The sequence below is a fragment of the Hippocampus comes genome, unplaced genomic scaffold (assembly GCF_001891065.2).
Source record: "Hippocampus comes isolate QL1 unplaced genomic scaffold, H_comes_QL1_v1.1 scaffold66, whole genome shotgun sequence".
Classification (NCBI taxonomy): Eukaryota; Metazoa; Chordata; class Actinopteri; order Syngnathiformes; family Syngnathidae; genus Hippocampus; species Hippocampus comes.
Window position 1 is genome coordinate 525,922 of NW_017805003.1, and position 16,401 is coordinate 542,322.

Here is a 16,401-nt window from a genome sequence, read left to right on the forward strand (position 1 = left end):
GATGTTCTTCTTTTCCCTTTTGGCTTAACTCTGTTCAGGAGTCACCAGAGCCAATCTTCATCTTCCATCTTCTGCTCCTGAACTTGAAATTATCTTGCTATCGTGATTGGATGTACATTACCCACCCTCATAGACACCGACCCTGACAGATTACTGCAGAAAACCAGTGGAATTATTGAGGGCCACAGCCAACACGAACACTTTTCTCCTCATTCCATCCAGACATCAAAATCTAGAAGCACAAGGCTCAAAAAGAGCTTCTACTCCCAAACTGTGATTTCACATTTGACTTCCTATCTGGCTTTGTCTCCAAATCTTCCGGTCTGTGTTGGCCCTCTGTCCATCCTTGTCACTGCCAAACACAGTCACAGGTACTGATTTGATATACATGCAGAGCATTTTCAAAATGGTCAACCATGAGCTCTTGGTTGTTTGTTGACGACAAGTGCATTTCCCTTTCGCTCAACACAGTAGTTAAGCGAAGACAACCTACGTGACTTGCCACTGCTATAAATACAGACGTGGACGGACCAGCGGCCAGATGTCCTCTCGTTGTTCTCAGAAACATGGAGCACCGCTTTCTTTTTTTTGAGGATTCATGGTGGTTGATTTATTATTGTCATGATCCTGTCTTGTTTGTTTTGGGGGGGTTTTCAGTCTCTAGCTAGGGAGTAGGCGTCAATGAGTCGGTCGGACCTGTCCCACATCGGGCATTGTTACCAACTGCTTTTAAAAAAAAAAAACATGCTTCACCGACAACTGGCTGTCAGATTATTAGCCTTGCTCATGAGTCTGTCTCCAAGTCCTTAATTTTCTAGATGTTCTTGACATTTTTGCCTCATAGCCTTGCCTCGTTTTTCGCTCCTCACTTTTTGCAAGCATTTTTGGTTTGTTCTCGCCTTTTGCTGGTTCTTTGTAACCAACGTCTTTAGTTCTACTTAGTAGGTCTTGCGTTTTTATAAATAGAGATATTTTTGTTCATCTATCTCTTGTCTACAATTGTGGAATCCTTGTTCTCTCCGGAATCCTTCCGGACACCTGACAATGATGAAGTTAAGTTTGAATGTTATTTGAATTATTTTCATATTTTTTTGATTGGAAATTTAGATTTGTGGCTATATTTGGCTTAAGATGTCATAATTTTATTTTCTGTCTTAGGAGAAGCATTGGCACGCATGAGAGGCCCAAAATATTGCCACTCAATGTTCAAAATAAACAGAATTAAATGCAATCTTGTGTAATCTCCGTGGCTGCAGCAGATAAATTGCCAACTGTGTTCGTGGTTCACTCGCCTGTTATTCAATGGCAGCTTAAATAAGTGTAATGGGTTGTATGGTTCTCTTTATGTCTCGTGATTGACTGGCGACCAGTCCAAGGTGAAGTCTGCCTTTGTCCGAAGTCAGCTGAGATCGACTCCAGCTCCCCGTGACCCTGAACAGGACAAGTGGTATTGAAAACTGATGGAGAAATATACTCAGTCAGTCCTGTTCTACAGGATTAGAATACTTCAAAAATGACTTCGACAGTCGGGACTTCCCTTTTATCTTAACGTTCTTATTTCAAGATATTACCGGCAAAAATAAATCTTGGACTCGGATTGTAATCGGCAAACAGCACGTAGCCAAAGTAGCCACTCTAACGGATGGCTTTCATTTGGAGGAAGTTTCATTTCATGGTCAAGAAAATGTCTAGGAGAAATAAAATTGATGAGACTTCTATGCGAGGGGTCGACTAAGAAGTGTGTTGAACATGAGAAATGCTTAAATGTGCAAACATCTTCAAAACCTGAAGATGCTTTTCTGAAATAACGACGTGCCGTCTCTCAGGTTAATGAACAGGCGAGGCGTTTGCATACTGGTGCTTCATTTTATTTGCAGGACACACAATTGTCTTTTTCACAAGTACAAAGAAATTACCTGGTTTAAGCTTTGTTTCTTTTTCCTGTCGGGAACATTCAAATTGAAATGAGAATAAGGGAACAAGGAACACAAATTCAGTTACATAGGTGAAAGTGATGAATATTTACCGTTAATCTGCTGATGTAAGTCGATCTTGATATTCAGGACTTACGTTTCTTTGCTTCATGTCCTCCACAGCTTGTGTCATCGATGTCTCCGTGACGACCATCTCGGACCTCTGAGCTTTGATTTTTGTGACATCACCTTGAGAGTTTTGTTACTGGAGCTGAATGACTTTGAGATGATGTACTAAACAAATTTGTCATCTCCGCCTAAATTCTTTATGCGACATCATCCGAAATAAATTTGCCCTGAAAACTTCACAAATATTTCACCTGTTTAAAATGTGCGCTTGACTTCTTTTTTAATTTTCAAAGGTGATGTCCATTCAGCGCAAATGAAACGACACGTTTCAGCAACATCACTGACTTTGTTTCTGTTGCTATGGTAATGTTTGCCCCACAATACATCCATAGATGGGAGACATTTTTATTGCTGTGGTCCAGTTGAATTATTTTCTTGGCACATGCGTGGAAGTGCTGGTTGCTGTTCATTTCATTGTCTGTTGTGTCGCTTCAGGCATATGCTGCCAGTACTGTGCAGGTGTCGTGTTCTTGTTGCCATGAAGGGCTGACAGCACAGGGAGAGAGACACACAATTTTTTTTTGTGTGTGTCATTACGATATAAGAGTGCACTCACAACAATTAGACCGACGCAATCTAATTTCATCTATTACAAGATCTGTATCCGGAAGGTCTTTTTTTAATATTTATTTTTGTGGTGTGCATGAGTGAGCAACTATATTGCATCATACGCGGAGTTGATCGCAGTTGATTTTGGGCGAATCAGTCAAAGGGCACACAAGAATATATCATCGGAAAATATGAAATACGGCAAATGTGTCCGATTGATGATAGAAAGTCACATGGATGGGGCAGGTGTAATGTCCCTAGGCTTGTTTGATACTCTCTTTTATTGTTAAAGTACTCACCGAAGGAGCAATGAACATATTGAGCAAGCGGCCCAAAGCGCTGCAGGTCATGAGACGTTTAATTGACTTTTCTTTGTGTATGAGCATATAGATGATTCTTCTAACATCGTATAGTTCCCTCAGGATGGGTACATTGCTCGCTGCAATATCCCTCTAAACGCCGCACTTGGTCTCTCAATTCACAAAGCAATGCTTTCAGTCCCACCGAAGCGACATGACGGTGGTTAATTGGTTTTCTGTCTGGCTTTAGGATGGAGCGGTCCAGAAGAACTCGCTGCAGATTGTTATCCGGATTCGCAATATGGATGTTTTTCAATGTATGCATAGTCATAAAGGCAACCTCCAAAGCTGTCGCGCATTAAATTCCACAGCAGGAATTTTGAACTGGCGGTGAGTCATTTGTTAATCAGCCCTGTTAGACACCCAATGTGACCATCTGTTGCTGTTTCTCTAGCCAGGATGTCGCCATCTTGTGGTTGATTTAATATCTGTCAGTCTTCATCTGCGACAACAAACTAATCAGAACATTCCTGGGCGCAACCTTTTCCAAGAAGATTAAACGTCAGTGTCAGCCTGCACTTTTTTCATCATTACGCAAATAATAAATGCAGCATATTGCACCTTGATAAATGGAAGTGCACGTAGAGAAAATCCAAATGGGTTTTGACATATGTCTTTCTTTGACCTAAGATTGAAAACCTGTTTAAGTATTAATAGCCAAAACGACCCGCAGGTAGTCTTACTGCACTGCCTTATTGCTTGAATCAAGGAAATGTGTTGTCCAGTTCTAGCTTTGATCACACAGTTCAAATGCAAATGTGAGTGAGAGATGCCTATTTTTTTATATGTCCCTAAATGTATTTTTGACGCTCATTAAAAAAAAAAAAATCTTGTTTCTAGCATATCAGCTTTTTCAGATATGTTCTTTGTTTTTTTTTTCTCAAGCTATAGAAATTTATCATGCGTTGTAATTAATAGCTATGACGTTAAAAAAATCCATCTGTTGCTGAACCTAACCCTGAACTCAAGAGTATTTTTAAGTACGGTATATTATTATTTGATCTATTATATTATTTTAATTTTATTCATCTTATTATTACTATGAAAATCTGAATGCAAGGAAAAAAACAAAGGCCCAATTTAGAATTAGCTTGAAAAATTAATCTCCAAAAGATTACTTGAATCTCTGACTAAATATTTACAAAAAAAAAAAAAAATGTTGACCGGTGTCATTCATGTTCGCCCCAAAAATGAATGAGTACCACTGGTTGTGATCATTTGTCATAATTTAGATGCATGAATAAGCTCTATTAATAACAATTACGTCATAGTATCTCTCAGAAATAAAGCGCTCACACAAAGCATCAAGTCACACATTTTCGATAGCGGTTACCAATACCGAGGTACGACCACTAGAGGGCAGACTACAGCCATTTATGGATAATCATTTTTCTAATCGTTAGAAAGCCCTGTCATTTCTTATTTTAAAACATTTTAATATTTTTCTGTTCCTTCAAAATGAAGTCAGCCGCAAAAGCGTTCAAAATAAATCCGGGACACTGACAATTGTGATTATGTCATGCTATCATATGGCCGCAGCGATGCAGCCTTTCTAACCACGGGCCCCCACCGTACTGCTGATCAAACAAATGTTTTATTTAAAAAGAAATTTGGACTCTTGTAAACCAATGAATGAAAAAGCTGTTTCATCTGTGAAGGTGTTCTTTAAGATCGATGGCAGGATATCGGTCAAGACAAGTATCACTTTTCTTGCGAACCGCAAAGTATTTGTGCAGGGCAGCCGGGGAGTCGCCAATCATACTTACCACTTCTGAGAGTTTTAGGAATACAATACATGGATAAATAGAACGATGAATCTTTGTCGGTTTGATTACTGCGGCCTTTTGATATAGCTCAACAATAGTTCCATGCTCTAGCGAGATTAGATGGGCGGAACGCAATGTCCTGTCAAAAGTCCAAAATAGTGGCTGTAATTCACAGGTTTGAGGCCGCAGACTCCCGTCTCCATCCGTGCATCCATTTTCTATGATGCTCGTCGTCATCAGGGTCACGGGTAACTGCAGCCTTTGCCAACTGTCTTTGGGTTCACCCCGGACTGCTCCCTTGCAAATTACACTTCGTCCCATTTCCTTTTGGGGACGTTTTTTTAGATCGTGCCATTGTCGAGACACATTGCCATGACAGCATAATCATACACATCGAGATAGTGATCATAATATTTCTTCATACCAATTGCTTCTCTCGGTTCATTTTGGTGTCTTTTTTTTTTTTTTGTCAGCTGTGTCCGTCATATCAAGTCAGTTTTAGTCTTTTTCCTAGTGTGTGTTTAGTTACTTTGAACCTTTTTATTTTGGACTTTCATTCAGAGTAGCTTGTTTGCCTTTTTGTTATTTTGTTTGAGAGAAATGTACAGCACTTTTGAATTGAGCTTTTTGTCCACCATACAAATTCAGGGATGGGTTCTCGAAGGCCTTTGGAGGATAAGATACATATAGCACTATTTGTAAACGCAATCTATGACAAAAATACTGCACAGTATTTTTACATGCGACACTGTGGTAGGTTGTACAACACTGCTCATCGCTTTTGATAGGCTACTTGACATTTACAGAGTATGTGTATTTTGAACCCTTTCACTTTAAACAGAGTCAAAATACTTGCAATGCAGAGTGATATAATGTGAGCCCCTCACCCTTTGAGGATTTGGTGCACCAAGTGCATACAGCTGGTTGGCTATCGTGTTATGTTATTCCACGGAAGGCTGAACTATGCAATGACTGCCAGCAGCTGCTGGTCTCTTTCCAGTTTTCACTCATTTCTGTCTTTTAAATCACCATATCGCAGCAGGAGATGGTCATAGTGAGACAATAGAATCAAAGTAATGAAGTTGGGGTGGGCCTTTAATGACACCATCATTCATCTCTGACACTTTTAGGATGTGAGGTTGGAAAAAAAGGAGAATTACAGATGAAAAACGCCTGTGCGGAGTGACTTCAATAATTGCTGAATGGGTACAATAGAGATGCAGACAAAAGGGAAAAAACATTTTCGGCTTGCCCTGCCCCCTCATCAGTCTCTGGGGGACCAAGCGATAATGGGAATGTATAAATGGTTGAGAGCGAGAGAGAGAGAGAAAGAGAGAGAGAGAGAGAGAGAGAGAGAGAGAGAGAGAGAGAGAGAGAGGAGGGGATGGGATGGCACAAGAAGCAGGAGACCCAGAGCGTTGAGAGAGGAGAAATAAGAGCAGCAGGGAAAACGGGGTGATGCGATTGGCTGATCCTTCCAATATTGAGCATGATAGAAATACATTTCTCCCGGCGATGGAAACAGACGGACAGTAGAGTCAGAAAATAGAGAAAGACGCTCTTTTTTTGTGTTTGTTTTGTTTTCCATCATCGATCTTAAAAAAGAGAGAACAGGGAGAGCAAAGAGGAGGACCAATTAACTTCGGACGCCCCGATGTGGACATTTGTATTTTTGAAGTCCAAACGAGCACAGATGCGTCCTCTGTTGACATGTTTTTCTTAAGAATCTAACCAGGCGGCCAAGCCTCTTTTGAATGTTCACGAATGTAGATGGTTTAGGGATGAGAGAAGAGAGTTGTGACATGCTGTCGACCCAAATCGAGCAAGACGTGGACCGAGTGGAATGCTCTGCTCCGTGGCAGACACGTCACCAGCCAGATTCAGGTATTCTCCGCTCAATTCCGAAACCAGTCAACATATCAGTACATACTACCTGTCTTCTACTGCATATGATCTACTTGAATGTGTGATGCTGACATCATTAGCAATTGGGTTCTAATAACAGCAGAAATAAAATTCACGCTTTCTGTACGGCTTGTAATGATTCGATGATGGACTCTCCACAGTTTAAACTTAAGGGAGACATGAAGAGACTGCTTGTGTAAACACTGTCAACAATCGGGCAGACGCAATTAGAAAAGAATGCTGCACCGGTTGTCTCCGCTCCGAAGCAACAGTTGAACTGAAAGGCATAAAAGAAAGTTATTAAGTGCCACAAGCCTATATGCATCTTGGAGAAGAAAAACATTTCTGCTGTCGTCGTTTCACTCAGAGTCGCACGTTATGAATATTCACACAGACATTTGCTCAAAACTCCCAACGAGATTGTGATCTGAACTCAATGAGGATGAGTGCAGGCACTGAAACGATAACTTCCTCTTGATTATAGCTGAACGTGAGTGTTTGAACTCCCTGGATGATCCAGAGTTGCGCCTCAGGGGGCCAAACTGAAAAAAGAAATCTGCCTTGAGAGAAGAAGGGTGCAAGGGAACCACTGACCGAGTGAGGCAAAGGGGGTTTGTTTCCCTTTCTCTCTCTCGAACCCGTCTCGTCGTCAGGCTGGCTGGCACCGCCATGGCGTTCACCTTTGCGGCCTTCTGCTACATGCTCACCTTGGTGTTGTGCGCTGCCCTCATCTTCTTTGTCATCTGGCAGGTGAGTACAGCACTTAAGTGGATTCACACTCCGAGCCCCGCACGGGCAAGACAAACACATCCACCCACACACGCACACACACCCACACACGCACACATTGCACGACAGTGACAGCAACGCAGCAGAGGCACCTTCTCCAGAAGTGATCAGGTGCATCCGTCCCGTTTATCTCGCAGGGGGTATAAATGTATGTAATTATGTCACTTTGTAGCTCAAGATAGGCTCAGTGTAAAGTAATTGCACAGGTGTCAGGTGCTTTGAAATTCCCAGAGGAAAACATCAAGGGATATATTGGTCTTGTTCATGGTAAATACCAGAATGGAAAGAGATTCTGATTCAAGTGGGAGTCGTTGAAGTGCTGAAATGTGGACTGCCAAAGAAATTCTGATCACATATCCACTTTTCCAGCAATGTGCGAGTTCCGTCGGTACATTGCACGCTATAAGACTGCGGATAACCCGCAGGCATGAGTAGGAAAGGTCCAATATCCAAGGCTTTGCTATCATTTTAAAGTGTAATGCTTCCTCAAAATAGCCCGATAAGATCACGGCAGATCAACACGAAAAGCTAATATTTTTTTATTTATGATCGCCAGCACAACCCCTAACAATCTTTCAATACATTCTTCACTATTACAGTATATCCTATTTAATAACTGGGGAATAAAATGTCACGCCAGCCTCCAGGATTTGTGATTTACCGTAAAACCTCGAATCATAATAAATAGAAAATATTAACTTTATGGAGGTTATAGAGTATATACTAACAAGCCATCTCACTGGGTAGCATTCATTTGTTATGATACCGCAGTAGTATCCAAGTTGTTGTGAAATAAATCAGGTTACAGCATCATGTACGTATTAGAAAACTGTTGACTGTACAATTAAATGAATTCTACAGGATCAAATGTCATAACGTTCTCTAGGTTGATGAACGGGATATCATGCTTGCAGCATAAGGGGATCGCAGTGTATTGTTACAAACATATCATTTTAACACATTTGAGATGCCAGTGCATTGTTAAATGTATCGATTTTACCCCATGACCGTGTTGCTCAAGCTAATCGGAGTTTAAAAAAAAAAAGAAAAAAAAAAGAAGAAAAAGAAGAATAGAGAGGCTGATGCTTAGTTTTGGGAGCCAAGATCTGACTAAATTCTCCCCGGAACGGCCTGCGATTGCCGGTGGCTCCGTCCGTGTATGTTGACAACAAACCCGCTCCTCAAACAAGGTGCGTTCACGCCACAGCAAACTGCACATAATGGATTCGGGGAGTCAGCAAAGCACTCCTCTTTATTGCCTGACCGGTATGAATCTGCAGCATTTTTCAGTCAAATTTGCACAGACGTCAGCAGAGGCTTCTGAAGGGGACTTGCAAACACCAAAGCTCCACAACAACAGTCGCTTCTTCTCCAGAGGAGAACATAATATGAACTTTAAAACAGTTGCTACAAATCTGAGGCTGCAAAATGACTAATGTACCGACTGGCTGAATGGTGTGACTACATATGAGTCAGTCTGTGTGTCTGAGCGAGAAAAGCAAGGGGGCGGGTGGGGAGCGGATGTCTGGCTTGCCGTTCAACCGTGTGATTGAAAGGCTTATCAAACTATGATCCTGGACCACCAACCACCAGCACCCCCCGCCCGCTCTTCCCCCCAGGCGAGCCTCAACGCACTGGCAAAATATCCCTATTGAATTCGGCTGTCAGCCAATCAGATGTCTTGCTCACTGCATCAGTAACCATGCAACCCACGGCGGGGTTTGCCCTGTTGCTATGGAAACTGTATCTGTTTACAAATGTGAAAGGAAAAAAAAAACGATGGAGAGAGTCATATAGACTCGCAGAAAAATAAACAGCATGGAAGCCGTCACTTTTGCACGTTTGGTGTAAATTTTAGGTTGTGTGCCACACATTTATCTGGAGAAACATTTTCTATTCGTAATTTCCGTGAGTTATAGTAATAAACATAGAGCGATGTCCTTAACCCTCATCAAAGATGAACATAATCCTTGTAATGGCAAACCCGATATTGATATTGGACCTGCTGGATTGTGCATCTGTACCTAATGTTATGGCCAAATAGATTTCTCTGATTATTTTGAATTTGGATTGTTCATGCATGCAAAACGCCTCAGGGGAGGACATTAAGTGTGGTGAAATAAATCATGCTTTCAGAAACTGAAACTATAAACAGGGCTCAGTATTTAAATTGTTGCATCAGATTTATGAATGCAACAGTCGTTTTCAATTTAAACTTCCAGTAGGAATGAAAAGTGGCTCCTGACATTTTTACGCCTTTCTTATTGTTTATAAACTGTTGCCACGATGTCCAGGTGTCAGAGCTTTTCTCGGACAAAGTTAAAGAAATGACTCGGCACACAGGGAAAATTGTCTTCAGTATCGACAGGAGCGGATCTCTGAGAGCGAACGACGGTTTAGTTGCTCCGTGATCACACTCAGGGCCCCCCTCTGCGAGTTCCAACTTTTCTTAACATGAACAAAATACAAGAAAAACACTGCCCCCGATATTTGCATACCGCGCCCCCGGTCCGGCCCTTCGGTAGTGATTGGTTACCTTGGTTTAAGCTTTGAACCACAGGTATGTTGACACCTTTCTGTCTGGTCTACGCTGAATCAACGTGTTGCAGACTTTGCGGACGACGAATGTCGCCTGGGCGCGACGGGTGTTCTCAAATCGTCTTTTGTCGTTCAACCGCTGTTCCCGAATTATTCATTCCCCCTTTGTGACCGAGTCTAGCCCTCTCTCCTCTGATCGCCCACCTGCATTGACGTGCTAATTGTGGACTTCAACAGCCCTCCGCCCAGGTGGCCGGCGCCTTTGTGCACAGGCATTTGGGGGTGCGGGATAGAATACGCACCCAAACACTTAGACGTGCCCAAATTATATGAAACTTTAAACATGATACAATTTTGCTCATAGATTCCTCTAACACCAGGGCGTGAAAACAACCTGATAGCATCTGTAAGCGTTCAACAGTGCAATCTAAAGGCAGAGAAATGTCAAGAAATTCACGTGTGCTATTTTTCAGATTATTGCATTTGATGAACTGCGCACAGACTTCAAAAACCCCATCGACCAGAGCAATCCCACCAGAGCGGTAAGAGACGCTTTGTGTTACTTGTGCATGCAAAAAAAAAAAAAAATCTACCTTGAAGTGTCCAAACTATTCCGGCATTCTCAACCTGTCCTAGTATTCAATCCTTTCCCACAGTGAGGTTCTTTTGATGGATCAGACGATCATTTTTACATCAGAGTTTCTAATAGTCATCTGAAAGATGTGAAATTATTCAATATAAAATGCTGATCTTTTAATTTTATTCCGAGAATGTTCATTAATATTGAGCATGAAAGGTTAGTTGTCGGCTTCCCGGTGACTGCGAGTCAAACATCCATCCGTCCATTTGCCAAGCCGCTTTATCCTCACAAGAGTCGCGGGGGCTGCTGGAGCCTATCCCAGCCGTCCTCGGGCCGCAGGCGGGATACACCCCAAACTGGTCGCCAGCCAATCGCAGGGCACACACAGACGAACAACCATCCGCACACTGAGGGACAATTTAGAGTGTTTCATTAACCTGCCACGCATGTTTTCGGAATGTGGGAGAAAACTGGAGTACCCGGAGAAAACCCACGCAGGCACGGGGAGAACATGCAAACTCCACACAGGAATGGTAGAACTGGAATCGAACTGCACTGTGAGGTCGACGTGCTAAACACTGGACCACCAAGCCGCCGCAACTGAAACAACAAAGACTGATTTGCATGCAGAGTCAACTTTCAACGATGACATTGGCTTCATCGGCTCACTAAATTTATAAACCTGATGCAAATGAGGCCTTTGTTTACACGGTGGGATCACAAGTTCAGATATTGTGTACGTTTCATCTCACTCAGTCACAACTTTCCAAACCGGAGTCCCAGTTGGGAATTCCTTGCCAAGCAAATGGATTAAAAGCATATCCATTACTTTTGACGACGTAAAACAATGACGACCGCTAAGTCGACACTTTTGCGAGTTGGCATCAGCCGAGAGAGATTCTTCGAGAATGTTCCAGCAACAATGTGAAGCTGCAAAGTGAGAGTGATGAGGAGTGGGAGAGGAAACTGTGAAATCAGGCTGTGGGAGTGTGGAGGCGCGCCAGCCACACTCACACACACACACACACACACACACACACACACACACACACACACACACACACACACACACACACACACGTCTTCACTGTTAATTTTCTGATAGGTGCATGCTTGACAATAACCGGATGAAACTTTTTAAGAAAGGACTCCCGTGCTGCATCCGGTTCTTTTTCTTTATGAATGTTGGACTGACATATATTGCCGACGTCCTGCAGGGATGCACCTTCAGAGAACGATCGATCGATAGGACCTTCGGTACACAACTCTTGGTTTGGCTTTAGGTACTTGAGTTCTTCGAGCAATTGCCGCCGCATTGTGGTCACTACAACCTATTGAGACTGACACAGTTTGTATGATTCAGCAACAGAAAAAAATAAAAAGATGCATCATCATTTGTATTTTCATATATTATGCAAGTGTGTTTGAATGTTTTGAAGGCAAAAAAAAAAGGGCCCGCATGTTTAGTATTGAAAGTAAGAAATGGATGAAGAAATGTGAAAGAAGACTACAGTATCTTTTTTTCTTTGTTTCTGATCCACAGAGGGAAAGGATTCTCAATATTGAGCGAATCTGCAACCTTCTTCGCCGAGTGAGTAATTTCAGCTTTTCACCTGCCACTGCTCGATAACAACACCATGGGGGGGCATCATTTGTCTCCCCCTCTACTGGGAGCGCCATGACGCATTCTCCATTTCACGTGGAGCCACCTTCAGTGCTTCACTCCACACCCACACACTGATTCAGAACTCTCATGTCGAGATTTTTCTCCGCCTTTTTACAGACAAGAACCATAAAATCTGTCACATCTGCCAAACAGAGGAAGCCATTTTGATTTTCAGTCCATGTCTTTTGTTTGGGGTCTTGTACAATGTAAATAACAAAAATGCGTGCGTAGGAATAGATATTATCTGTTCTGTTGTTATTATTGTTTTTTTTATGTTCAATGTCCTGTAAAGCGCTTTGTTTCGGCTAAGGCTGTTGTGAAAGCGCTTTATAAATAAAAATGTATTGTATAGCACTGTATTGCAAAATGCATGTCACACAATTGTGGATTACATTGACAATGAATCCAACATTAATGCGCATCAACAAGGTCAATATGCTCCTATGAGGAGCAAATGAAAGCTACCGTGGAGGAAAATCGCACTTCTATTGAGTGTGGAGCTTTTTAATGGTTATCGTTGTTGGTAGGCTGTCGTTTGCTTCCGCAAAGGCCACAGAACACCAAACAAAAATGGAAGTCAGCATCACCGGAAACAATTGGATTTCTGTAGTTAAAAATCAGAGGAAGTACATTTTATTTGCAGGCGCTTTCACATTGAGCAGTTCACGGGTACTAAATGAACTCAACTCGAAATGATTACGTCCCCCACCGTAATGGAAAACTCTTGACTAGAAGTCGAAGGTATACACTCCAATCATATAGAGAAGAATGTGCGGTACCTATAAGAGTTCATGTAATATGAAAAAATGTGGTCCTTTAAATGTAACACTGCTTACAACACTACTGAAATGGATTCCCTGTATGTGCTGTTTTTAGTTGGTGGTACCAGAGTATTCTATCCATGGACTTTTTTGCCTAATGTTCATGTGTGCTGGAGAGTGGGTCACACTTGGCCTAAATATCCCACTACTCTTTTACCATCTGTGGAGGTACGACATGCACCGTCCCCTAACAAAGGCCTTCAAAGTGTTTTTTGTATTTGTGTTTTTTTTCAATTGTCTCCAGTTTCTAAGAGAAACTTCTCTTTATATTCTTCCCAGGTTTTTCCATCGACCAGCTGATGGGTCCGAGGTCATGTATGATCCTGTAAGTGTGATGAATGCCGACATCCTTAATTACTGTCAGAAGGAGTCGTGGTGTAAGCTGGGCTTTTATCTCGTCTCTTTCTTCTATTATCTCTACAGGTAGGTTTAACTCTATAAGCCTGTACATGACCTAAGGCTGTATTTATACTGTGAAGGTCTGAATATCCAATTCTGATTCGTCAATGATATCCCACTTTTTTGTGTGGAACTGAAAATTTACACGAGAGTAGCACGGTGCAACGGTGATTAGTATATCTGCTTTACAGTCTGGCTTCAAATCTTTGTTTACGTGTTCTCCTGATGCTTGCTTAGGCATCCCCCCCACATTCCAAAAACATAAGTAGACTAATGACTCAAAATTGTCCTTTGGTGTGAATGTGAGTCATTTCCGTGAAGCGAAATGTATTGACCTTGACATTGCCAATGCCGTTGTGATTTCTAGTCAACGGATGTCTGTGACGTTGGACTGGAAAACAGGTCTCTGGATTCAGAGTGCCCTGGTTAAGATCAAACTTTGGGTATTTTTAGACATTTGCTCCCAGCGCAATAGTCATGAGCGGTATGGCCACCGGAAATCGAAAACAGGTTCGCTTACTTTGGTAGCGATGTCCGCTATTCTGGTGACTGCGCTCATCATGTTTTACACGGTACATTATTTTCAGAAATATTAACAAATCATCCAGTTTCAATGACCAGAGGCCAGCGATCTTTGATCTCTAGATAACTGAGAGAAAACATGCTGATCAGCCGTAAACCTTCCCGTGATCGGCATGTTGACTGCATTTTCAATTTGACATTTTACAATGGAGTTTGTACGGCATTGGTGGAATGCAACAGGTCCATAGAGTGAGGCTTGCTATGCTAATGCTAATGGCGCTGATGTATTTCGTTCCAAACAGGGCTACATGGCCACTTGATTGTGCCACTTGAACCATAGAGTGTAAATGCAGCCTTAAATTTACTTAGTGTTGTAGGGCTTGCATAAAAAAAAAAAAAATCAACTGTCCATTTGTGTTTCTTTATCTTTGTCATGATCTACTCATTGATCAAGCATGGTCTACGCCCTGGTGAGCTTCTAAAAGATTCTCATGCTGAGATCGACAGAAAAGCATCGATAAGGAAAGAACGACGAGATCAGCTCTTCCGAGTGCCATTGTGAATGTAAAGGTGTTGCCTCCGATCCATTTCGACCACTTTCTTACAAACACTGCAGTGAGACAGATGGACAAAGGAATGGGTGGTGGATGGAAGTAGTGAAGCGGGTGATGGAAAAGGTGCTTGTGATGCCTTTTACGCCTCATTACAAAAAAATCTTAACAAGGAATCTGAAGGGCTGGAGTCATCCCACGCTGCTCTTAACGATCTAGTCTCTTAACTCACTGTGACTCTCCAAACATTTAAGATGGAACACAAAATCTTTGACCTGGAAAGTGTGCACATGCCAAGCTGTTTGGTATTCATCCATATTTTGACAGACGCCTCTAATATCCAATCACTGTGTTTCTGCTGTGTTGTGGAGACATCTTATTGTAAAATGGAGAAGTTAAAAAAAAATGCAAGCAGGGATATTACAGATCGCTGCATGCAGAGACATTTTCAATCAAGATGTAGAGAAAGCCTTGGCTACCAGGGTCATCACGGTCATTTTCAAACCGAGAGAATCACAAATAAAAAGCAAGATTCAAGTCTCTATACAGGCAATTCAACTTGGAAGTGTATTCTTTGCTGGAAGGACATAGTTCTCGTTAAATGCTAGACGCATTTCTTTCCCCTCCACAGTTATGTGCTCACAGATTCAATGCCAAAAGATTGTGTATGAAAAGCATTGTGCCAAAGAACATAGGTGAAGTGAAAAGCAACGATGAGGCTTGAGAAATCCTGTACATTATCACCGACTGTAAATGCTAAGTCTCGGTTTTCACTTTCTTCTTCTTCTAAAAAAAAAAAACAAAACACTCTTGGTACAATAGTTTTCTTCAAAAGAGAAAAAGAGAAAAGAAAAGCAACATCCTGTCTATTTTTTAGTGTGCAGAAACCGCCTTATCTCCATTTAACTTCACGCATTAGCATCAATGCTAGCTATTTTAGCACAGTGACATTTCATGTATGACAAGCAATTAAAAAGTCCAAATTAGCAATCTATTAGGTTTGATGGCAACTTCTGTGTGTGTGTGTGTGTGTGTGTGTGTGTGTGTGTGTGTGTGTGTGTGTGTGTGTGTGTGTGTGTGTGTGTGAAAGTAACTGAGTGAGACACAAGTGACAAAGACTCAGTGATAATGATTACATCAGACATGTAAAGAGCCATTTCATCTCGATAATACAATCAGACACATGAACTCATTGCTGCTTGATGACCAAGCCTTTGCTCATCTGCTCTTGTTCTCATGTAGTCGTTGAGTGGACTTATTTGTAGATAAGTGATGATTCCATTGTGATTTTGTCCAGCAGTAGGCGTACAGAAATTCAGGTTCCTGATAAAAAAAATGTTTCCGCCCCTGCGGATCCATGTATGATGAAGAAGTGCTGATCACATGTCTGGTGTTGCTACTTAGGAAAAAGTGTCACGAGTACTTCAGCCTGTCAAGATATTTTAAACAATGATGAAAATCGATGTAAACATTCACACCACAGTGTAAAACATATTTTGTGGAACTAAGTGTGTTTGGAAAAAAAACACATTTTGAATAGACAGCAATACTAGGATTAAAGCCTGACACTGGAAAACATTAAATTGTTTGCAAATAATCCAAATAAACTTTGGCTGTGTTATCATGGACAATAATAACTTGATTTTTTTAATTGATTTTCTTCTTGAATGACTGCATATTTCCATTATGGTGTTGAGACCCTTGGAGAATATTTCTTTCAATTCAGTTTACATGTGACAGAAACTTGAGAGTCAGAAAACATTTTTTTTTGCTGCTGTTATAGACTAATATGAAATGTGTGCGATCTTCTGGTGGCATTGCAATGTGTATTTTTGAAATATCTGGAGCAAGCCT

At 41.6% G+C, this 16,401-nt stretch overlaps 1 protein-coding gene and 1 long non-coding RNA gene across 5 annotated transcripts in view; one reads left to right on the top strand and one right to left on the bottom strand.

Moving 5' to 3' along the window:
* Positions 1 to 1,851: 1,851 nt before the first annotated feature.
* LOC109508603 (uncharacterized) lies at positions 1,852 to 2,120 on the bottom strand. The gene is made up of 2 exons (XR_002166699.1): positions 2,027 to 2,120; positions 1,852 to 1,941 (listed from the first exon to the last, which is right to left on the bottom strand). It is a non-coding gene; the product is annotated as an uncharacterized LOC109508603 (long non-coding RNA).
* A 4,030-nt stretch (positions 2,121 to 6,150) lies between these two features.
* Positions 6,151 to 16,401, top strand: part of cnih2 (cornichon family AMPA receptor auxiliary protein 2) — a 10,885-nt gene continuing 634 nt past the window's right edge. The window contains exons 1-8 of one of the 4 annotated variants that reach the window (XR_002166874.1): positions 6,151 to 6,660; positions 7,335 to 7,431; positions 10,482 to 10,550; positions 12,132 to 12,179; positions 13,131 to 13,243; positions 13,355 to 13,498; positions 14,451 to 15,604; positions 15,638 to 15,883. Coding sequence is in view for 2 of the 4 variants with exons in the window: in XM_019859013.1 (XP_019714572.1) it covers positions 6,620 to 6,660; positions 7,335 to 7,431; positions 10,482 to 10,550; positions 12,132 to 12,179; positions 13,131 to 13,243; positions 13,355 to 13,498; positions 14,451 to 14,478 (540 nt within the window). In the remaining 2 variants the exon portion in view is untranslated. Of the gene's footprint in view, positions 6,661 to 7,165; positions 7,432 to 10,481; positions 10,551 to 12,131; positions 12,180 to 13,130; positions 13,244 to 13,354; positions 13,499 to 14,450; positions 15,884 to 16,401 lie in introns of those variants that run through there. The other 3 variants (XR_002166876.1, XM_019859013.1, XM_019859025.1) reach the window with 3 other exon arrangements.